General features: G+C 40.2%; 1 protein-coding gene across 1 annotated transcript in view; it reads right to left on the reverse strand.

The window, feature by feature from the left end:
* The window catches only part of pacrg (PARK2 co-regulated), a 117,151-nt gene extending 106,370 nt beyond the window's left edge, over nt 1-10,781 (reverse strand). Inside the window, exon 1 of the mRNA XM_029494309.1 lies at nt 10,668-10,781. Within this exon, the coding sequence (XP_029350169.1) occupies nt 10,668-10,736 (69 nt within the window). The 5' untranslated portion in view covers nt 10,737-10,781. The remainder of the gene's footprint in view (nt 1-10,667) is intronic.
* Nucleotides 10,782-24,697: the final 13,916 nt, after the last annotated feature.

Raw genomic sequence — 24,697 nt, forward strand, 5'->3', positions numbered from 1 at the left:
ATTGGTATGTATTGCAAAATGATCCCCAGGCCTTGGTCTTATCAAACACTCACTCTGTTACTTTCATTCCTGGAAATCAGTCTTGTCAGGCTGACTGTTAAAAATGATGCGAGAACTTTGCTCACAGACACCGTGCAGAGATCAAAGCATGGCATGGTCGGAAATTTGACCTTTACATAAATTAAACAGAGGGATAGCACACTGAAGGCTACATCCCTGCTAGAGGATGTCCAAGGCACACAGCCAGCCTCTCATGCATTCATTCATATGAAAACACAGACACACATACTATCTGTCCTACATGACTATTTCTTTTACTCATTTCAATGTAACAAAAATGTTTATTAATCCAAAATGTGTTTACTCCACAGACTAAGACTGAACATAGACTCCCAGGTGTGAATGATATTGAAAACATAGGTCTGGCATCGCGACCTCCTGTAAGGATAGCATTCAGATTAACCTCAGAAACAAAGAAAAAAAGTAGATCAAAAAAGTAATTTTGCTCATGGGATGCCTTGAAATCAGACAACTCACAGATTATTCAAATCTCACACTGCAACAGCTCTCTCAATTTTAGCTGAGTTACTGAGAGGTACTTACAGAGATACACGCATGCATATGGTCACACAAACAAGTAAAAAGAAGAAAACATGCAGACATGCCCAAAACACTTTACCCCTCTCATCTGAGCTGGTTTACCCAGAGAGCAGGGTTTATATCAAAGGCATACAGTACATGTTCACTTTGGTTTTATCAGTCCCTGCCTTCCCAGTCCAACCATCTATCCAATCACCTCTCTCACTTCTGCACCTCTTGCTCTGCATTGCAGGTTGTTGATGCTCTGACAGTGAATAGGCATCTAGGCTATAAGTACAAGTCTTTATGTGTCACTTCCCTTGTCCCGCACCCCTGACAATCATTGGTCAGAGTCAAGTCAGAATCATTTATATAGCTCCAATTCATAACAGAAGTTATCCCCGGGCAAATTTTGTATAGAGCACATTTAGGCCATACTCTTTACAATATCATTCATAGCAACAGGGGCAAAGAAAAACTCCCTTTTAACAGGAGGGACCTGGCTCTAGGCAGGTGGCCATCTGCTTCACCTGTCAATCTGCAGTTTGCTACAATACCAGTCAGATAGTACACCTCATCTCATTGTCAGAGCATAAAGCTTACAGCTGACGCAAAATATATCAACAACAGACCACACCAAAGTAATCATAAAATGAAATGCTGCTTATTATTTATGCTAGAGTTAAATATGACCCCCAAGTTCAGTCAGAGCAGCAAAATCCCTTTCATCTTCAATCATAAACTAAACACTCATCTATTTAAGAGGTGGGTTACATCATCCTTTCCCTCCTGAATCGTATTCACTCTCCAATCTTTTTCCTCTACTCACTCTAATTTCCTCTGTAAAATCTACCTTCTGACGCTACTTTGTTTGAATTTTATTCCTTTTTGTGGCCCATCTCAAAGGAATGCTCCTCATTAAATCACCCACTATCACAGAATTAACGTAATGTCTAGAATGCTAATACAAAATTTGGCCAGGTTTTTTTTTTTAATCCATTTCACCTAAAAATCTATCACAATCTCTTACATTAGAACTCACATAAGCACCCATGTCATAACCTTATTCAAACAGACAGACCATACAAAGTCAGTTAGATCCTACAACACTAAAAAGATGGGTGTCAGTGACAGATAGAAAGTTGAGCATCTGTCACTGTGCTGAACCATTTGGCTGAAATCAAAGGGAGATGAAGGCCTTCAAAGGACAGGCAAAGCAGTGTCTGAGGCCAGACATGCTCTGGTGTGCTCTGCAGATAAGGGCTAAGAGGTTATTTTGCTTTTCTTCTGTCTCTCCCTTTGTTCTCCTCTGTCTTAAGGGAGTGGAAAGGAGACAGAGCAAAAAGTAGGAGAGGGAGAGAGCGAGAGAAAGGGGTAGAGAAAGACAAGGGGGACGCAGAGAATGAGTCACGAACAGGTTGCCTGTCTCCCTCTGCCACAGCAGGCCGTGTTGATCAAACACTCGTTAGTAGAATTTGCTTGGTGTTTCCGGACAGAAAGGGTAATGAGCAGAGGTGGCTGGAGCGCGGGGTGCTCAGATTGTGATGTGGATCATTTCTGACAGTATTAGAGTACTTTTGCCTTCCAGCTCTTCCCCTTCCCTGCCTTCTCCAGCCTGCTGCAGCGGAGCCATTGCCTCCAGCGTGCCTCCGAATGGGAGTACTTTGACTCAGCTGAATGCAAGACATGAGCTAAATAGCAGAGTAATCCTCAGTAAAATCTGAAGTGAATGTAGACACTACATAAATTCCTAAAGGGTTTACAGGTTTACTTCCTTGGCACAGGGCAAAGAATGGGCACAGCTCTGGAGAACCTCCTATGATGTAGGCAGCTGTGTACTCTAGAATGCATTCATTGTTGTTGGCAATGGTCTGCACTGGCATACCATCCCAAATCCCTTAAGAAAGTATTTCCTAACAGGGTTCATTTGCTGTGCTTCACTAATACATGGTGGAAGCTTTAATTATCCTTGAGGAATTTAAGATATGCAACCCATTTTGGTCTCTTTGCTGGTCAGCAAAATTCAAAAGGTCAGGCCAATGTTATTGCATTGATGGTGATGTTAAAAGATTTTCAAAGTGGGAGGCAGCAAAACAAAGGCCACCATTTGGCATTATTGGATTGGAACAACAGCGTTTGTCAGATACATTGATTTTTCTGCTACTGGTTCCCTTTATGTTGATGTCGGCAGTATGTGAGCTGCCACGTATGACCCCGCAGTGAAGTGTATAACACATGCTGAACACAGGCAGATTAGACCACTATGAAAGCCCCATTCTCCTCTAGCAAGGACAAGTGAGTCTGATGGGTGATAATGATGGAGGATAGGTGAATAAATGGCTAATGTCACGTCAGTTTAATCAGGACTTGAATTTCGCTGCAGGATTGCGAAAATTGCGCATATTTTATTTGTATCCCGCAAATTAAGTATCCATAAAGCGGAACTTTCCTGTGGGGAATTACTGTGATGTTATACAGTAATCAGTGTTAATATGACTGGTTAGATGGCTAGACCACTGTTTGAGTCCAGAGCGTCTTTTGTAGAGCACTTTCACCTCCGAGGCTCAGGCTCTTACAAGCCTCCTCCCCACTCCCTTCTCCTATGCTCTACATAAACCTACCTTCTCTGCTGTGATGCACTGTTGAGAACAAAGTTAATAATGCCAGCTCTACAGAAGTGTTAGAATAATAACACAATAGCAATAGTTGTAAAATAATGCTTGTTAAACATGCCAACATATTGAACAAATTGATTTTTATGCCAAATCCTCTTCATTTACAGATAATGTGTTGTGTAGTGGACTGGGGGAAATTCAAGTAACCACAATGTGAATCCTTAATATTAAAAGTTATTTGAGATTCTGGTAAGGATTCAGCAAGGTTAGAATAAATGTCCAGGAATTAATGCGCATTAAAGAATGTGTATGTTAGAGTGCGAAACAATGTGCATTTGAGTGAGTGTTTTAGGACCATAATCTTCATCTGTGCTTTTAATATGACTGAGACTTAAATCAAGTACATAATTAAGCCAACGCCCCTTCAATCTTGCTTATGCTACTGGAAGGACAATGCTCATAGAAGAGGCGTAGGTCTAAATGTCCTCTACATTGGTTATCATATGACATAGGGCTAATTAACTTGAGAGCAGAAAACAGAGACCCTGTAAGGAGCAATAAACATTCTCCATTAAAAACCACCTAATTAGAATGCAAGCTACAAGGACTTGAAGGAGAACATAACAAACACAGAGGCCAGTGTAATTGTCAACCAACCTCAGAGGAAAGCAAACATAATAGACATAACCAGTCAAGCACTTTCTATAAGGTCATGACAGAATGCTGTGGAGGTACCACTCCATATCTGACTGAAGTTTCCAGATGGTGTTTTCCTCAAACACAAGAAAAGGTCACAGATACTTCAGATGGCATGCCATCAATTCTAGCCGAATCTATCTGTTGATACCTGACAGGAAGAAAGCATAGAAACCACTTCTTTAAGTTCTTCTTAACTCATACTTGGGTGCAATCTGGATTTTCAGTGTGATGAAAACATAAAATGTTGGTTTCTAGTGGATCCAAGCAATGTTGCAAAAATACCATTCCACAAATGGTCACTTCTAATTAGTAACATGTCATGGATCAAAACATCTTTAAACTGCGTTCAAAATGTGCTTCTCTTTGGGTAAACTTTATTGTTCCACTGCTTTTAAGGTAAAAAGCAAGGCAGGCAAGTAAACTAAGTCAAAAGTTATGGTGAAAGTGTAAGATATCCAAGTCAGGTAGTGCTGTGTCTACTCAAGACCTTTAGGCTCCGTGGTTGATCAATAGTAATGGAACCCCCAGCAGGCCTCCAGAGTCCATTGCCAATTTAACCTGTTTTACCATGACTCAACTCTTCAGCCCTCTTCTTCAAATAACCCAGCTGCTTACTGGGATGGATTCCAGGCTTCTGGTGCTGATAAGACGAGCATACAGGAGCAGAAAGAAGCATGTGTGTCTACAAGCATCACTGGTGTGAAAAAACACAGTTCAAGTGAGGTAGGCAGACAGGGGAGGGCAACCTAACATCCAATCACAAATTTGCTCAAATTTGTCTTTACTTGCATAACCATGCTTTAAACAACATAAAAACAAAACATCCCTGCCAACTTCATGGCCCATTTCTGCATCATGCTGGTAAAATTATGAGTTCCTTTGTCAGTTAAATGTGTTTGAGGAAAAATGATTTTGGGTGCATGTGAAAATAATAAATATACAGATTAAGCTCCATAAAAGTTTTCAAAGATTCAATCTTAGTCAGTAAGTGTCTGCTATCTATATAACTGACAATTAGTTTATTTTGATCTCAAACTTTTGGCCTTTTCATCTTTGCTGTTTACATCCTATATTCTCCCCTCTATGGTGTAAAAAAAAAAAAAGGAATTTAATCATTTTAAATTAAGCTTTAACTGATATACATCAGGCTATTAGACAAGCAGTTAAATCTACATTAATTCTAAACCAAATTTAATTTAAGTTGGCATTTTAACTAGATTTAGATTGAAATTCAAAGTAAGATTATATTTAATCAGGTTGCACTGAAATTCAAAACTCATTTAAACCCTAATCAAGGATCAATTCTAAGTTGTCACTTGTTTAATACATTCAGATGGCTCTGTTTATTAAAATGACACATAGGAGTTAGAGCCTCAAAGGTAAATAGCTAAGATGTAAGACAACACATTTCTGTCAAAATCTCAACAAAAAATGCTTTGAAAATTTCCACCATAACAAATCTATTGTTACTTAATACAGTTAAACTACATTGCGACATCTTGCTACCTCTTATAATTTTTTATTTATTTAATTGATTTGCTTTTATTGTTACAGTGGAAAATGTTATTTTCAGGGATCTGCTGGTTGAATGAAGATTCTGCAGAGAGTGTAAAGGGAGGGAGATAGAGATAAAGACAGAAAGGCAGGCAGCACTGGGGCCAAGACATCTGTTCAGGTATAATGATGATGCTGTGGGGGAGGAAAGGAATAAGATATGGAGGTCACATTCGCTTGCATGGAGTCTCCATCTGCCCCCTGGGGTTAGTAGGGTGAGCCAAGGATGACGATTGGCTCGAGGGAAAGGGGTTGGTTAGTTGTAGCAAACTTGGGGACACTATCTGCAAGCTCAGTTTTTATTCCAGCGGCCAAGCAGTAAAAATAGTAAATGAGGTGCGCCTGTCACAAAAGCACATGTGCACAGCTTCACCACACTAAAGTTAAGACGTCAGGTGTGGTTTATATTGATTAGTCTTATCAGGGGAATGGTTGAATATGGTATCTTTAAGAGAATCTTTAAGAGAACCATGCCTATGTATTCTTCTTCTTCTTCTTCATCATGTGTTATAATGTACAGTATGTACAGCGTGAAATGTTGAGACATCGAGAACTTTCAACCTCCTTTCTGTTTTCTTATGATGAAAATATTTCCTGAGCTTTATAACACTTAAAATCTTTAATATACATGTGGTCTTTACTATATGGTCTTTAGAGACATAACAGCCTATTGAAGCATAAAATCAGTATCCAAACAGACAAAACATTACGTGATGTGTTGGTTACAGGCCACATAAATCATTTACAGGATATGATGGTGATATAAGATCACAAATTACACATCTTCACGAGCCCATAAATCAATTGTACCCTACCTACCTGGCTGATCTCAAAGACAGACGGCCATTTCAGCTGGATAAAGAAATTCTATGTCGCTTAAATGTTGTTGTTTTTTTTTGTTTTTTTTTCTGGCTCCATTCAACAGGACAGCCTGAAGAGTAACAGGAGAGAGAGAGAGATAGAGACAGAAAGAGAGAGGGAGGGAGGGAGAGTGGGAAATGGCATGCAGCAAACGACACCAGCTGGAACCAAACCAGCATCACCAATGAGGACCTATAGTAGCCTCCTGTTTATGGGGCACATGCAATGCGCACCACTCCACACATATAGCTTCCTTCTTCACCTGATGAGGTGAAACTTGCAACTTGCAACAACATGACAAGCATAGATGAGCTCAGTAAAGCTATGCCAGTTGTAGTTCTGTAAGGTGACCTACAGAAATAAAAACTGGCTTGATATGAAACATGTTCACATGTTCAAGCATTTACAGGACAAATATGTCACAGATTTGAGGCAAAATTATTAGCGGAGCTGCCCCAAGACTTAGATTCTTCCCTGGCCCACTAAGTTTGGCCGAAATTTGGTTTTGTACTTTTTGCATTATCATACCACAGATGGAAAAAAAAAAGTCTTTGGTGGGGGTAATAAAGCACGACCCAAGAGAGAGCCATGTGGGCAATTAAGTTTTGAAGTATCAGGTATTTTGAAATATGAGGTGCTCACTCCTAAGGAGAGCCCTATCTTTTTCCCCTTAATCTATGTCGGTTTCAATATTTACATGTACATAAGTGCGTTCATGTCTGTCTGTCGCACAACACTGCAAGTGTTTTAACTCCCTCCAAACCCCTGTAATTTTTTGTCACCTAGCTGAAATAAGCCTCTGACACAGAAAATAACAGCTTTGTTCCCTTCTCTGTCTGAAACACAAGGTGACGACCTACCACCAGAATATAAAGTGCATCTTTTTTTTGTCTTTAAATGCTTTGGGATGAATCACTAGAAAATAAGGGGGATTGGGGGTTTTCGGGGGCTGGTGCTATTGATTCAATTTCTATGACCACAAATACTTTAAAGCATAATAAGCCTATGCTTCAAGTCCCCATACCCTTTCAAGTCTTGAAATGGCCTTGTCGTTACCTACAAATCGCAGCTCTCTGCAAAGCTGCCCTCTCTGGAGCGATATGTCAGTGACCACAGGGGAGGTGAAAAAACAGAAGGCAACAGACATAAGCAAGCCTCAGAAAAATGTAATAGTTTTTGTTGAGGATTTAGCCAGGGGTATGGTAGTGGGAGACTATTATTCATGTTCCAGACGTGGCAGATCCTTTGGAGAGATGGTGAATATTAAAAAGGATTGCAGGAGCCTTCTCATGCATGCTCTTGACAGTAGATTTGTTTATGACCTTCAAAAAAGGAGGTGGAAGTCAATGATAGCTCTGACTGCCTCTTTTACATCTCAAGGCAGTTCCTACCATAGAAAAAGCGAGAGCTGCAGTTTAAATTTCACATATTTGCTGTCATCCGAAGTGTGCAGCTCTTCCATTCTATTTATCACATAGAGCCAGTTCTTTTAAGTAGAATATGAATGCAGCTAGGCAATAACTGTCTGCAAAAACTAGAGGAAGAGAGGCAGACCTAGTTAAATTCTTTCGGTTAAATTACCAAAAACTTGAACTGTTAACATTTCAAGTAGAGAGGATATAAAAGTGAGAGCCGGGGGATTGCTAACAGAAAATCTATTTATTAAAATATTGCTTACAATAGAGGCAACAACTTCTGATGCAGACCTACAGTAATGTTTGTTGTCTAAAAAAATATATATATATTTAATAATCATTATATATATATGCCCATAATAAATAGTTTCTACTATACTCCTGCCAAAAATACTGTTTTCACCTGTTTTCACCTTTACAGAAAGAAATCTAACAAAAACATTGGTATAGACTCTTAAAAATATGTTGCATATGATTGCCTGAGAGATCGGGCAAGTGAAAGTAAAAAAATGCCTCTATCTGTCAATTTAAGAAACATGACAGTCCATGACTTACATAGTTTAAAGTTTAAAGCAAGAATTAAAAACAAGAGGAGGTAATGTGTAAGGCATCACACACTCAGTTCCATGGATATGACACTGCTGGGTGCAAAATCAGGGGAAAGTACAACAGAGCTGCACTTCTCAAATTAATTTAAGCATGGCAGTGTTGATGAACACTTGTTGAACAGTTCAAGTGAAACTCATTGCTGGTGAATAACTGTTCTGACTGAGGTAAAGCTGGCAATGTTGGTTACATATTCACGTGCAATGAATGTACTGGAAACAACTTTAACAGGGGAGGAAAACTAGAACTATAATCTTTTTTTAGTAAAAAAAAAAAAAAAAAAAAGCAGAGAAGTGGAATGGCACAACTGACTTGTTCATAGCAGTGATTCAGACCCACAGATAAGCTCTGGTTAATCAGGCTACAAGAAGGCTGCCTTTGTAAATACAATCCTGGGAGGCTTGCTTTCTTCACTAGCTTATACTCATCATAGTTGCCCACTACATCAACTAGAACACAGTGGGGAAGCTCTATGTGCATCTTTCAGTGGCCTTTGGTGACAAGCAAAATCAGCCAAAGGAAACATTGGTTTCACACCTCATCTTATTTTATGATTGTGTAGTGCCAGTCGTCATGTCAGGTCCATTTCGCAAATCTGTCAAAATAGAAACAACCATGACTACAAAGCTGTAACTCATTGTGGTCTGATACGCCAGCTGCTTATCTTCCCCAGATTTCTAATAATGTATTTTGTGGCCACACAAAAAAAGTTTTTACAATCCATACAGTTCAATAAAGAATAATGTCCTCTGCTATACAAACCTATTATGCGCTCCCAATCAATCTTCATTTGGAGTAAATGAGAGGAGGACCCAACTTGACTGTCTTTGAGAATTAGTCCTCCTCCTTCAACACAGTTCAACAGAGACTATATTCCTATAAAAATTGCACTAAAGGTCATCTGTGCCAGCAGCGTATTATACCCATAGCCACAGTTTATTCTTAGGTGACCTCTTGGTAATGCCATGGTAATTATGATGGAGGAGAAGTTAGAATTTAGTTATATGGTGCGTCAAATACACACCAGGAGGAGGAAGGATCTGTTAGCAAAAGACACAGGAGACCCATGGTTACCGTAACAACAGTCATCTAACCTCATGGAAGTACTCAGGTTAACCCAACTCACAATCTTTCCTTAAACCTAGCCAAATTGTTTTGTTCGTGACATAACAAGAAAATGACTGTTTCACAACCTTATCATTATTATTCCAATTGTTAACATTATGCCAGAGGAAGGCCACAGTCATCATAAGACAGCCATGTACATGGTACACTCACTGTAATGAATTGAGCACACCTGCCATTTACTCACTCATATCAGAATGTAAGGACAAATGTCCTACATGGTTATTTAGGTTGGACCCAATCTTCTGTTAGACACTAAAGGTCCAAGAATAGTACCTACTACCTGTTTGTCCCAGAGTAAGACAAGGGGCACCAGTAAAATGAATAAATGGTGAAAATTTGTTTCTTCAGAATAAATCAAATCTATGATGGCTGGGCAAACAAATTGAAAACTCTAAGCTTGTAAAATAGATAAATATTCAAACCATGTGCTGCAGACAAAGCCAACTACCCCACAAGCATGCCAGTCTATAAAACATCCACTTTTCGTGTTAATGTGTCATTTGCATTTTTCTTAGCATAGGGCTTCAGAATTTCATAGTGTCTAATCATTGTGTTATAGCTCTGGAATGGCTTCTAACAGTGTAATAAAAGTTATTGGATCATTTTAGAGTTCCTGAACTTGTGTGAAATCCACCCATGCTTGTCTCAGTAAAAAGAACTGCACATACATACACATACAGACAAAACATCGGAAAAGCAAATGAAAGTTGAAGGGAATATTCAGGCTGTCTTTTTCTCCATTGACAGAGCAGTACATTCATTAATCCTGGTGAATGGCTACAGAGAAACGAAAGGGGAAAAGCTAATGGTAAGAAAATAATTTAAATAGACAAGGCTGCCCTTTCACTCCCTCCTTTTCCAGGAGTCATAAACTTCACCTGGGTAGCTAACTGCAGCAAGTGGGAATCACAAAGCACAACTCAACCACACTCCTTACTGAAACTTCAGTGCAACTCAACAACAGCTGTTTGTAAAGTAAACGAAAAGTGGTTGCAAAGTTAGACAGCTAAGAGTTCTTGATAACCTGCATTACCTCATGCTGACTCAGTGACTGCCCCACACACCACCTAAAACATCACGTCGTCATGAGTTGCCCATCAAAGAAGACTCGCGGTGAATAGCAGGAGGTCAGGTGTAATGCTATTGCTAGCTACAGCTAACCTGGTCGGGACGTTAGCTGACGTTACGGAGGTCAAATAACTTCACTCACCACGGAGTTCTTCATGGAGGCCTTGACAGTGAAGCCTCGTGTTTTTAGCTCCGTCTTGTTCTTCAACATGTCCGCAGGCTTTGTAGATATATCCAGATACAATTGAAAATGAAGAGCAACGGTGCTAATTAGTATTGCACGTCAGTGTGGCTCTCAAACGTGACAACCGTTGTCCTTTTTTTCTTTTTCTTTTTTTTTTTTTTTTTGTAATGGTTGCCATGCAACTGCAGGGACGCTCTGGTTGCCACGGAGACGTGTCTGTCCTTGTTACCAAAGCCTGAGTGCTGCTGAAAACATGCAGAGCCAGGTGTCGTGGCTAAACATTAAATAGCTTCACAGACTAAAAACAAACGTGAAATATTCGGTTTTTGTTGTTTTTATTATCATTTTTGATTTATTTATTTATTTATTTATATTTATGTTTCTTGTTTTTCTAGATGGGTCGTCTCATCTGATCTAGATTATCTACTGCTTTACTTTTGCTGCCTGATCTTGGCTGTCATGTGATCTTAGTGGTATATAGGTCCATATGTTTTGTTTTGTTTTTTCAAACATGATCAACTAGAATGAAAGCACTATAAGAGCTGAGCTGCACCTTGCTCTTTTGTTTGATGACAGTAATGGGTCAAAATGGTGCTGTCTTTACTTCCACCAACTGGAAGAACAGCGTTAGACTAATGGGCTACAGACAGTGAAAAGATGACCTCACCTCACACAGGATGACCTGTCTTTTTGTGCGCTCTCGCTACAGCTATAGGCCACCAAGCTTCTATCCGAGACACAGCAGATCGATCCCACCCTCAGCTCATCATTATACGCATGCAGCGAATCCTTATCCACAAGTAAATACTTAATGATGCTCTTTGTCTGGCAGGTAGACCGAGGCCTTGACTTTCAATAAGCTGGTTAGAGCACTGAATCATTCCAATTTAGGGATGTGGCATTTTTAATCTTCCAATATCGTTGTTGCCTCTGGAGACTTTCCTGGGTGAACTGGTGCAACTGTTATTAATCTTCAGTGCACAGGCAATTTCTCTAAAAGCCCCTATTTGTTTTTTATGGCTCCATTGAGAAAGGAGGGTGTAGCAGCAGGGAGGGAGACTGTAAACAAGGTATGCGGGGAAGGCAAGTAATGTCCCCGTCAGCATTCACTTCTGGTCTCTCTCTCTCTCTCTCACACACACACACACACACACACACACATACACTGTCGCTCTCTTTTTCTCCCTCTCTCTCTCTCTCTCTCTCTCTCCTTTCTTCTCTTCAGAGGATTACAAAGAGGAAGAGGGGAGTTTTCAGAAAGCAAACTGAGCAAACTGGAGTGTCAGCATGAATTCAGCTAGACTGAAAAATGATTGTTCAAACAACACTCCACTAGCTCACTCTGGTGAGTGTGGTGAGGAGGGGAGCTGGTCTTTAAGAATTGTAGAAACAGACCTTGCAAAAATGATTTATGAAATATGAAATGTTGATGTTTTGCCACTCTCTTGAACATGATAATGAATATTTGTGTAAGTGTGTATACATGTATCTGTATCAGGCCGCCAGTGTTAGTCACCAAATTTGTCAACTTAATATCCCAGTTTCTTTTAGTCTTTTCAAGGACATACAAATATCATCCAATTGGACATAAGCAGTAATTAGCCATTTCTACCACCAATGATGTATCATGTGTAACGAGGTGGTCTGGCAGGTGTAGAGATAATGGTGGAGGGTGGGGGGTATGAGCAACCAGATCGAGACAGGGACAGAATAAGCCATGCTTTGATGAACATGTCTCATTTTTTCCTACATTTACACTATCTCATCATCATCATGGTGTCCCTGGTTTGATCTCCAGCTCATTTGCTGGGCCACCTTCAGACTTGGCAACCATTGTCCACTGTGAGGGAAAACAGCAATTATGATATCATTAGAGCAGAAACCAGTACCTACAAAGAAGAAGACCCAGAGGAGACTAGCAGAAGAATCTCAGCATGAAAAGGACAGCATAGACTTCGCTGCAGAATTTGTTGCCCCCCAATTACCATGAAACAAGACAAACAGCTATTAGAGTAGGCCATTAGGCTGTAGAGAGAGCAGCCAGGGGCCTGTTGCTTTTAACAGTTCGTCAGGTCGTGAAAGCCTCACAAAGTGTGCAAGTCCATTGTGAAAGCAAATCTGTAATGTATGCATGATGGAAACTATGTTATGTATCTTTTTACTTTTAATTTGCACACACAATATATATTATGGTTCCAACTGAAAACTGTCAACTTAGATATATTTAATGTCCTGTAGGGAAAATGCATTGTACGTGCACGGTGTAGGAAAACGAACAAGTTCAATCAAATTCCATTAAGCTCATAGGATAGTTAACACATCCACTAGAGAATAAGATCAAGGAAGTTTAACTCAATTACGCATTGACTGAAAAGGTATTTATTGCCGATGTTGTGCCGTTGACAACTTGGGTAATGTTTACAGCTCTTCATCATCAGTAATAACCGCTGTTGTGTATGCTTGAATAATCATATAAAGACTTTGGCACAGTTGCACAGCGTTCATCTCATAGCCACAAAGACTAGAGTTTAAAGGCAGATGCAAGATTGGCAATTGTGCGAGTGACATACCTTACTTCTCTCAAAATGCAGGGCCAGTGGGTTTAGCTTGCCTTCTGCCTAGTGGATCATGGAATAAGCTCCAGCTCATGACCCTGAATTGGGAAAAGTAAAAATATGAAACACAATTAATCGAATGAATTAGTAACCCAGCCTCTGAATCAATATTATATTTTTAATCACCTAAAATTACCCTGTGACATTTCCTTCCACTTGTAGTGATGTAGAAGAATTTTCAATAGAGTAATGTGCTGTTAAAACAGTTATTTGTGCATTAAATTTGTTTCCTTGATGTGTGGGATAAATTTTTTTAGCCATGTTTCTTCAAAATGAAAAACTTGGAGAACGTCTGACAGTAATCCTTGTTTTTCCTGGGCTGTATTCATGTAATACAAAACTGCTATTAAACCTGTGTAAGTCTGTGTGTTTGGTGGGGGGGGGGGGGTCTGGAGAGTGTGATAGCAGCAGATTGTAAAGAATGACACTTGTTTCATGCTCACTGATAATTAATTCTTCAAATGTTCAATTATAACAAGGGCCACAGAAGCATCTCGAGAAATCTAATTATCTATATACATTAACAGTGCATCTCCTCCAAATGGTAAATAGTTTAACATAGAGTTTAAACACAAACTGGATGACTGTTGAACTGTCCCTTTAGTATTAATCTTATTGCTCCCCCCTCCAAACAGCAATAGTTCGGATATCCAGACATGAGTCTGCTATCCCTAGAGCCCTAAAAATCCAAACGGAGAGATCCCTTCAAACAACAGGGCAGTCGATGGGAATACTTGATATGGGCACCTCGTTGCAAGGCCTCACTCACAAAGCCACAGCATATTGATCTTCATGCATTATAGAGGCAGCTTTGAGGCCAGCTGATAGTGGAAGGCATAGCTTGCACTTCCTTGGCGCATACGCTCTAACATGCCCACTGGACCATAGCAGCAATAATCAGACACAGCCCTGATTATAAACATATGGAGAATACATCTATTATATCATCATGGCACTCTGGTTGATAATTGTCTACATAATTATGTTTGCTGCAGACAATACAGCTTTATTTGTCCTCTCTGAATTTAGGGATGCTGTGCATCTTTGATACTGCCTTTAATCTTAAATAAATAGATTACAGGCCATTGTGTCACTGTGGACTGTCAGGCTTTTTCAGTCTGAATCATCAAAGTAAATCCATTGACTGCCTCATGCCTGACAGTATGATCTCACTGCTGAAGCTTTCAGCAGCCTTGACAGCAACCAAAGCTCCAGAGAATTGAGTTCTCCTGTCACCCACAGGTCAGTGTCATGTGAACCTGAATGTGTGAACACTGACACCAGTGATTCCACAGTGGTATATACAAAGGGTGGCTTCCTCTGCACCTCTGACTCCGCAGTGGACACAGTGTAACAGCTCATGAGGAGCAGGGAGCAAAGAGAGAAGGTGAGAAGGAAAGAGAGGGGATAATAGCACCTTAAAATTTGCTTTGAGAGGCCTTTTGAAAAGTGTTGTTGTGGTTGTGGTGGTCACGCGACCAACACAGCAGAAGAGGGATTTTTTTTTCTTCTCTTAAAATGGTGTGAGATAAAGATTTTCAAGATTGTGATTGATTTGCTTGTTAACAATGTTAAAAAGCTTATTCTTCATGACATCCAACTAAATTTGTGATGTCATATATAGTCAGATATGTCTCCTAAAATTAAAATTATTAAATAAGTCAGGTCATATATTTCTATATTATTATATATATTATAAGTACACAACTGTAAATAACAGTAAATAATAAATAAGTTTTATTTAGCTCTCTAATCATTTGCACTATTTTTTCAATCTGCCTGTGAATTAATATTTAAGGTTATATTTTTTATGTTTTATTCTTATCTATGTCTCTTTCTCTCTCTCATCTTTTTTATTTTATATTTCTTATTGAATATATTTGCAATCTAAAAACACTTGCATGCTGAGAGTGAAATGAACCAGAATCAAATTCCTTTTGTGCAAAAACATGGACATTAAAGACGATTCTGATTCAGATTCAGATTCTGAAATCTGTGTCGTCAGATACTGCTGTTGTAGCACAGGGCCAAGAGGAGCTACGGCTTTCATTGCTGGTTTTATCTCCTGTTCTACCTGTGCATTATTAGTTAATAACCATCAAATCACAAATGACAGAGTTCAGGTTTTACAGACATCGGTGGAGGGGGAACATCATTAATATTGATGGGAAACTGCTGTCTAGTTTATAGCCAAAAATGCAAATGGTGCCTTGACTGGAATGAAGGGTGGTGTGACATTTCAGGGGTCTGGTATCTTGGTGCAAAATATAAACATATGACAGTTCCTTCATTATGTTGCTGGCTATAATGATTCACAAACTAATCACAGAGACACTTGAAGCCAAGAGAGCCAAATTTGGAGGTCAAGATTTCAATCCACCACTTAATGTTTAACCAACTAAATAAAGTAAAAGGGAAGAGACAAATAAGAGATTACAGCATCGACTGGAAACTTGTAGGTGAAAACCTGAAAAGTGTTCCACCCATAAATTGCATTTTTAAATCCAAGTATATTATTCTTAGTCTAAATATAATGTACAGCCTGTGAATGTCTGTCTACAATAAATGCTACTTATTCAAATGCATTTGCCTCTTATTCAAACGCACAAAGACAAACACAAACAGAACATCCCTGCAGCGACAAACTGAATATGGCAGGGAAAATGCAATTTGCTTTATTTGAGAAAAAAAACACTGCATGCTTCTCATTCACCTGGCTGATGTGTCTCTGCTCCGCGTATAACATTTCCAAAAGGAGAAAGACAGGTATTTCTAAAGCCAATATAGTTCAAAGCAGATTCCCCTAAGCAAAGATGATGCTATGGGATCCTCGCACATATGGGCAGATGAACGTACGGAAAGGGGGGACAAGAGGAATGCTGTTTCCCTGAGAACTGAAAAGTCATCTCTGCTCACATCACATTTGTCTCTTTTTTTCCTGGAGCAGGAGGCTGAGAGCCTGCCTCTCTGGTGTTCCTGACATCTTGGCTCTGATAATTGCAGTGTTTGCTGGCCGTATTGGTATTCACGTTAGACCATGGGAACAGATGGCGTTTATCTTTAAATATTATTAACACTTCCCAGCATTCTAAGATCCCGGCAGGGGAAAAGGGGGTTATGAGGACGAGCAGACGTGCAGGTGAAATTAACACAATTTTCATGACAGCATCAAAGTATGAAATACAAATTGGGATAATTTTCCAACTGTCGCAATTTGTGTGTGTGTGTCTGTGCATTAATGTTTTCCCCTATTATCACTCTTTCTATGTTTTATCTTCATCCAACATCATGATTCATGTCATGTTTTCTGTCTCTTTATCTATGCATGTGCCTATACTTATATTAGTATTTCTAAAGCTTCCCACGATTATCCTCAAAAACCGGAGTTACGACATGAAAGCACATCCTATGGATTAAATAATCTCAGTGATTTATGTTGGTATATTGAAATGTTTTCTTTATTGGTTAATTTTAAGAGACTCTCCAAAGTCATGTTGGTGTCCTTCTAAAGAATCTTGTCAGTGAATGAGTAAATCATACTTTTTGTGAAGACATGCCCTAAAATCTATCAAAAAATGTGAAAGACTTCATTGAAATACTAAAAATTAACTGTGCTTTAGCACTGTATGAGTTACTAGTGACTATGAGAGCATGACATTCGAAGGATGTCTTATTCACGAATGAAAAATGACTCCAAAAAGCCACAGCTCAAAGTACACCATGTATAGCTCCTTGGTGAATGTGCATTCAGTCCATCTGAATGTGCTTTGAAATGCCTTTGAAATATATATATAACAACCTATCTGAGAGGGTCTGCAAATGCACTTAACTGCTGGGTGGTAGGAGAGGTGTCAGAGAGGTGGGATGACGTGGAGTAACTGGAAGGCACCACAGAGGAGAGGAGGAAAAGAGAAGACTGAGATCAGGGAGAATGAAAGCAAGCTGTTACTTTTACACAGTGTAGGGCAGATTGGCTGCTTTTGCTGACAGCCACTGGAGGAGTGGAGTGATGTGCGTGTTCATGTGAGAGTTAGTAACCGACTTTGTGTTTGAGTGTCTTTGTGTTTCTGCATCTGTTTTTTTGTTTTTTTTTTGAGGGAGATACGGAGAAGCCTACAGTTTTTCTCTCTGTATGGACGTGTCTGTTTCTGTGTGCGGGGGTGTTTGTGAGCCAGAGACAAAAACAGAATCGGAAGGAGGGGGGGGGGGGGGGGGGGGGGGGGGGCAGTGCACCAGTATGAGAGGGCGATGTTCGAGTATGCACTGACATGTCACATCGTATTTGTCACATTCGAAGGGAGAGCACCCGTCGTCCCTGGTGCCCTGACCCTGCAGTTGGATGGTGCCGTCTTGCTGTTGCCACACATCAACCGCCATCTCTGGGATTGTGGGGCTGCAGATCGCTGACCCTCAGCAACCCCACTGGCAACTTCTGCAACTTCTGGAGTACCCAGCAACTGTCCTCTGCTCATTGCACACGTTGTGAACTGTTGCTGGTGCCACAGGGAGGTATGATATTCTATGTCGAGGTGCATCTGTACATGCAGCTGTGGAGAAAAACAGCAAACTGTCAACTCCCTGAATCAAAATTAACAATCACTTTCAGCTGATTGCTTAACAAGCACAATGAGGTTCTAGTGAGATTAACCAGCACACTGCTCAACACGCCCACCTGCTGAAATGCAGCAGCTCTGGGACCACAGGATGTTATTAATCTATGAATAGAGGTGATTGCATTCTGGCATCAGGTGAATCATCCAGTCTCTTTGTTCAGTACTTAACAGGAACAAGAGTTACTATGTCAGTTACCCTGGAGATGATTTAAAGCGTTTCAAAAGGGCTGGCGAATCTGTTGGGTTAATGGGAAAAGGCTACGCTTCACTGTCAAGTGCCGCTGCCAACAAGTGCGTCTTTTGTCCTTTAACATTTTCATACCTGCAAAAGTGCACTGCAAGTCCATAAACAATAAATACATATAGAAGAGAGCGCGACACCGCATTGACAAGCCTTCACACAACCCTTCACACAGAAATGCACGCAGGTAGAGAAGAAACAGTCCACCACACCCCAGTGCTGATTCACAGCAATCACAGTACTTAGTGCTGCGGACTTCACCACAACCTGCAATACAACATTTCAGCAGACATGATGGCTATTACTGAACTGACACGGCAATCAAACCTGAATCTTGGACTCACTTGGACACAGTAGTGCAGCAGTAAAAAAGGAGCAGCAGAGGACAAGATACAAAAGCTCCTGTTTTGTGTTATAAAGCTCTGTCATAAATGTTGTGTTTAGTTATGTTGTTATGATGTGTTTACATCCTCAGGTTTTCAAAGAATTTGAGCAGAAATTGTTGAGCAAATTTCTTGGAAAAACTATACTTTTGTAGTATGACATAGACACATAGACAAAATAGGTACATGATAAAGTGCAGATCAATTTTCTGTTAAGCAGAAGACAGTTGTTCGTCTGGTGTTTTGTCAGGCCCACCCCTTTGCTCCTCGTGTACTCAAAGTAATTACAAAAATACACTTTTGAAGTTCATTCCCATGTGAGACAAACAGACCTGCGAGATACCTTTGTTGTTCTATTTAAAGAAAGAAACATAATGCAGGCTTACACCTCTTAACAATGCCTCCCACTCCAGGCCCGCCTTGCAGGGATATGCTGCTGTTTGCATGCTGTTACTGCTGTTCTTCATATCGACTGTTTACATCATTCCTTTAATTAATTAGGTGTTTTTTCTTTCTTTTTTACAAGAATCCAGTCTAATCATAAACACCAGGTCAAAAGCTGTTACTGTGTTGTGTTGTTTTGGTGACAGAAGCAGCATATTTGCCATTATCATGGGAACAGTGCGTATCTGTGTGTGTGTGATGTATAAATGACAGTTTTTTTCTGTAAAGGCAACCACGCATGTAACTTCAAAACCTGATTACAGTTTCTGTATGTCAAGTAGAACAGATGGAGCATGTCTCAGGGCTATGACGACTATAAAGAACACTTCATGCTACAAGAAGAGAATTCCCAACCCAGCTTGAGACATAAACTGAGTAGAAGTCAGCAGAAACCACCATGAAACATATTCTTTTCTCAACAACTGAAAAAATGACTATGCCTGAACTTTTTCATACTAAATTGACACATTACACACGACGTCTACGTTTTAATCATCACATCATGAAAGGCTCTAAGAGCCGGTTGTACAGTTCACTCCCTGTCCAGAACCACAGCAGAGGGAGCTGGCTCCTAAAGCTAGTGAAAGTTTCAGCCATACAAACAAGAATTTCCCCTCAAATGTTAATTGGCATTCACTCACTCAGTGACCAAACACTACACGGTAAACAATGCTAATTTAGCTCCCTCTTTTATGCATGAAGTTCTCCATATCTGCAGTAAGGTGATCATCTCTCAGTTCTTTTCTTTCTCGTTTAAAGCTGTCGCCACAAAACCAAAGTACTGGTTAATGCAGAGAAAAAAAATATGGATATCCCAAATGGATTTAAAGGCGTTTATACTGGTCATATATCTGTCATTTATTTTGTCAATAGTTCCTTCACTGATCTGCAATAAGAATTCCCTGTAGGATGATTGACTTGTAATCGTAGCCGTGACTCTTAATGTGTCCCTCTGTTTAGGACTTGAATGAATAATTTATTTATGGGTAAAATGATCACTTGTAAAGCTTTTAGAATCAAGTGCTATTTCCATTTTTAGCAACATCTTTCAGAGGTCTTGACCTTTGCCTTGTTGTATGATACCAGCAAGAAGGAGAAGCAGAGAGACCTATAGAGGGAAACAAAAGATAGGAGAGAGAGAGAGAGAAACAAAGTAAGTGACAGCTTCAGAGAGCAGAAAAAGGGACTAAGAAACAAAAGAGAAAGTGACAAAGCAGTGGGAGGTGTTTGCTGTTTGTCAGCACAAGGAGAGCGAAATGTCAGCTTTTGTGCTGCATCACTGAGTGATGGCTGCCATTATCCCACCCAATGGGTATAAGCAGGCAATATTAGCACACTGTTTCCACACACAGATGAAACAGGCAGAGTTTTCCACAGTGGGGATACCCAGAGCCAGCATGGAAAATGGAGTGTGAAAGCATGTGAGGCATAAAGATTGTTGAGCAGAGATATAAAAAGACTAAAGGAAGGGTAAAAGAAACAACAAGATGAAGGGGAAAAAACAGAGCAGGTGTTCCTTCACACAAAAGGCAAGAAGAAGGCCAGTTACAAAAAAGAGGGAGAGAGGAAATTAGAACAAAGGAAATGAGTATTCCTGCTGTTACAGAAGTTCCTGTAGTGTTTTAAATATAATGGTATTTCACATAGACTGCACAGTGTGATCTGACATCCATTGAACAAAGTGGCTGAGGCAGATATGGTGGTTTGGGGCACTGCAGAGTGATGCACACAATGAAAGTTGTAATTATAGAACAAGCACACCTCACCAGCTCTCTTAGCACAGAGGGAAACTACCTGTAATTGTTTTAGCAGTATGAAAGACTGTAAATATGTGTGTGTGTGTGTGTCAAAGATATGCAGAGGAAACAACAAAAAGAGAAAGAGTGCATCTATTCATGCCATTTAGAACATCAAACTTAAAGAAACACTAGTCAGGTTAATATACAGTCCATGCCTGGCATATGAACCCACCGTGGACCAGTGGACATACACACACACAAAAATGGGCCACAGATAGCAGCATGAGTAGTGACAGACCATACCAACAGCCCAATGTGCAGTTCTATCATCCTTTATATTTCTTGCTTGTGGAGCCAAATACTAAACCTCAAATGATGTACTATAAATGCAGTGTCATCACCTCACAAGGATTCACAAGTACCAGTTTTTCCAGCGTACCATCTATCACTGCAGGAAGCTCTCCATTCACTTGTACAGTAACAAACGACAGAGAAATGAACATACAACAACAGGGCATGTGCTGTGGGGGATATACCCGGTTGTATTACATTGATGGTTGCACAGGAAGTTACTTGAAAGAGACATTACGATTAAAATGCAAAATATGTTTCTTTTTTTTTTTTAAGCACACTATTGGCCTTGGAGGCTACACATTCTGGTAGTTCCAGGCATAAGGGGGTGAGAGACTTGGAGTTTCATTGCAAGCTAAAGTACAATCAAATATGGATATTATGCTTGAAAGAAGTTATGCTTGAAATCCAGGCAAAAAGTGTCTCAGTTGTTCTTGACAGAACTAACCCTGTCACGGAAATATGTCGTAGCTTGTATGAAATGCCAGGATAAAATATTATATTTGATTCAGCAGTGTTAAACCTTTTGTTGTCCAAAACTATTTATTGCAGTTTGCCGATGCAATAGAAAATAACTTTGACATTGAAGTGATACTAAATACGTTTTCCAGACACTCCTTGCCATTATTTTGTCGGCACGAAGAAGACTTCATGCTGGCGTCTGCATGTGTGAAGATGAAGCTGCTGTGATGAATCTGCCTCAGTAAATGATTCAATCAATGTTATTTTTCCTCTAAGGTTTGGAATGGTATGTATAACGGCATTTTTCCCTTTGATGGTGCAGTTAAAAAAGGAAAACAGAAGGAATGACTCAGGAAATCATACTATTACCAGAAAATGTCATGGTGAGTCAGAAGTTAAAAAAAGTTTATATGCTGTCAATTTGTAACCTGGGTGCATCAATGTAATAAAATGGTGCTTTTTTTGGTCAATCTGCTCCACACTTCAATGCAACGCAAATAAGATTCAAATTGCTGTGGGATTCAGACAGATGAATCTTTGTTCAGTTTCAAAAAGGATCGACGGATAGTTCAGCCGCATCTAAACATGTCTCAGTCTATTCACCAGCTGTGCCTCACCTTCTTCATCTCTCCCCCTCAGTGCCCACCTCTATATAAAACAAGTCAACAATATGAAGGCAGCAAAGTAATCAAAACAAAGACCTTGCAGTGCATTTGATTGAGAACCGAGGGAAGGTGAAGAGAGGTGAGACTGAGAAAACTGTAATTCTAGACTGTAAAGGCTTCCTCTTGCAGGAGAGACGGAAGAGAACCGAAAATGGTGAGGTGTCAGCATCAAAAAGAGATTATTTGTTTGCAGCACCAGAGGAAGGCAGGAGTGGGAGTCACATGTTAAAAACTAGAAAGATGAAAAATATCTTCTTCTTTTTTTTGCCTGTTTGATGTGATTCTTAACATTTTGTTGGAAAGTCAATCTAACCACGACAACAACTCAAAATGACAGCCCAGGGTTTGTGCATGACTACAAGGTGACATGGAGCAACATGAAATGATTACAAAAGAGATAAAACGCAGCAAACAATCACAAAGATAAACAAAACGACCATTAGGGGACACAAAACTAGAAAGCAACACCAAATGACCTCAAGCTGAATCAAAACACGAAAACCACAAACTCAAAATGACAGCAATGAGTCGCTATATGACTACAAAGACACCCAAAATGACCAGAGAGAGATTCAGAACCATTATGTAGTGATTGTCTCAAAAGCAACACACAATTGGGGTTTCTTGTTGCTATGTAGGAGGGGCGGGGTGCCTTCAACATGGCCATGGCAAGGGGCTTGTTGTCTCATAATCCATCTATGGACACAGGACCAACACAAACAAACTTCAGCGCCTTTGGTTGGAAAATATTGTTTCAGCAGCTGTATGTCAGCTCCATTTACTGGCAGATAGAATGCCTCAGTGGTAACAGTAAACGTTTTACCTACAGTCAATATCAAACTTATATAATTTTGTGGCTTTACCTCCTCTCCTGCCGTGCCTTGTCTTGAAGCAGTGACAGCTTGGCATGGGAATGAGAATCAGATCGCAGGAGATGATTGTGCTTTTCCATCAACACAGCCAGTGAATGCATTCATTGTGCCTGCGATTGTAAGAGCGCCGACAATTGGTTTAAAAAGATCTTTTTCCTATTATGCCTGCAAAGCCTGGAGTATGATGCTATCTCCCACCTATTCTCAGCCACCTCTTCACTAACTTTCAAACACTTCCTGCAGACATTTCTGGCATTTTTTGTCCAGATTGAACTAAATGAGAATGGATGTCATGGAGTTTCATTTTTTGGGAAACGAGGACAGCGTATGCCTCTTACTCTAAATCAGCTCCATCAGTTTGCTGAGCCACCCTTCCTTGCTGTGACAGTTGAATATGTGCGGGTGACAGTACAAACAAAGGTGAATCGATGCATTTCCCTGAGGAAGAGACAAAGAGAGGTTGAGAGGAAGACAGAGAGTGTGAGAGGGAAGGGGAGAGAAGACTGAGAGATGAAGGTGGCAGCGTGACATAGGGAGTGTGACAGTGTCATGCCGGCTGGTTTCATCGTTTCTACCCATGCCCTAGGGAGATCATTAGCTCACAATATGGAGTCTATCAATCCTCACAGAATACTACTCTCCCCTCTGGATACATGTCCCATCTGTCTGCCTCTCTCTCTGTCTGTCTGTCTGTCTGTCTCCATGCTTCTTGTAGACGTACATTCAGGATCACAAAAATCTAGTTAGCTGGTTATCTAGCCCTTGGGGGTCTTTCGTGGAAAAAGAAAGTAGCCTAAAGAGTAGTTCTTATCCCCGATGGAAGCACAACTCCTACATCCTGTATGGCTTGTCAGTGTCATGTGAGGGTGGGGTTTAGGAGTTTCCATACACTGAAGAGGGAGAAGACTCGTTTAGAGTAAATAAGCTATGCTATGATGGATTTTGTAGAATGTGGAGGGAACCAAAAGTACGTCACAGGGGCATTGCAAGTAAAGTATGACGGAGGAACGATGGGAGGAGCTGGCAACTAGCACACAGGATGGCGCATGGAAGAGTCTCCAATTAGGGGTGTTAAATCTGCCAGGCATGTAGAATGTTGGGAATCTGTTTGGATTTCATTTCCCCCCAGTTCACCATTTGCAGGTTGAAGAGGTCCTGATGGAATTTCAGAGTTGGTTCTAATCGCTGCTAGCTGCAGCATCATAATACATACCAAAATATGGTCTCTACATTCAGTAAATTTATGCTACAAGCTTCATTTAAATTACACCAAAGAATTGCTGTTGGAGTCTTGCACTTTTGGACCCCACGAAGAAATGTTAATTTGCACTTATATGTTTAACCTGCATTACATAAAATGATATTGATAATGAAGCAACCTCTTAAATGCGTACCGAAATGCATGCTGGGATAGCCTCCAGTATGTATAGCTGGAGAAATGTAATCCCACTCCCTCTTACAGAAGTTATATACATTCTTCATGCATTTGCCCAACAGTGAAATGTAAAACTCTGTGGGGTTGTTTTCACTCTGTACATGCTGCCAAGAGTACGCTAATAGCATTCTGCCATGTGGTTTGGCCCCCAGTTTTAAAATTATGCAG

The sequence above is a fragment of the Echeneis naucrates genome, chromosome 22 (assembly GCF_900963305.1).
Source record: "Echeneis naucrates chromosome 22, fEcheNa1.1, whole genome shotgun sequence".
Classification (NCBI taxonomy): domain Eukaryota; kingdom Metazoa; phylum Chordata; class Actinopteri; order Carangiformes; family Echeneidae; genus Echeneis; species Echeneis naucrates.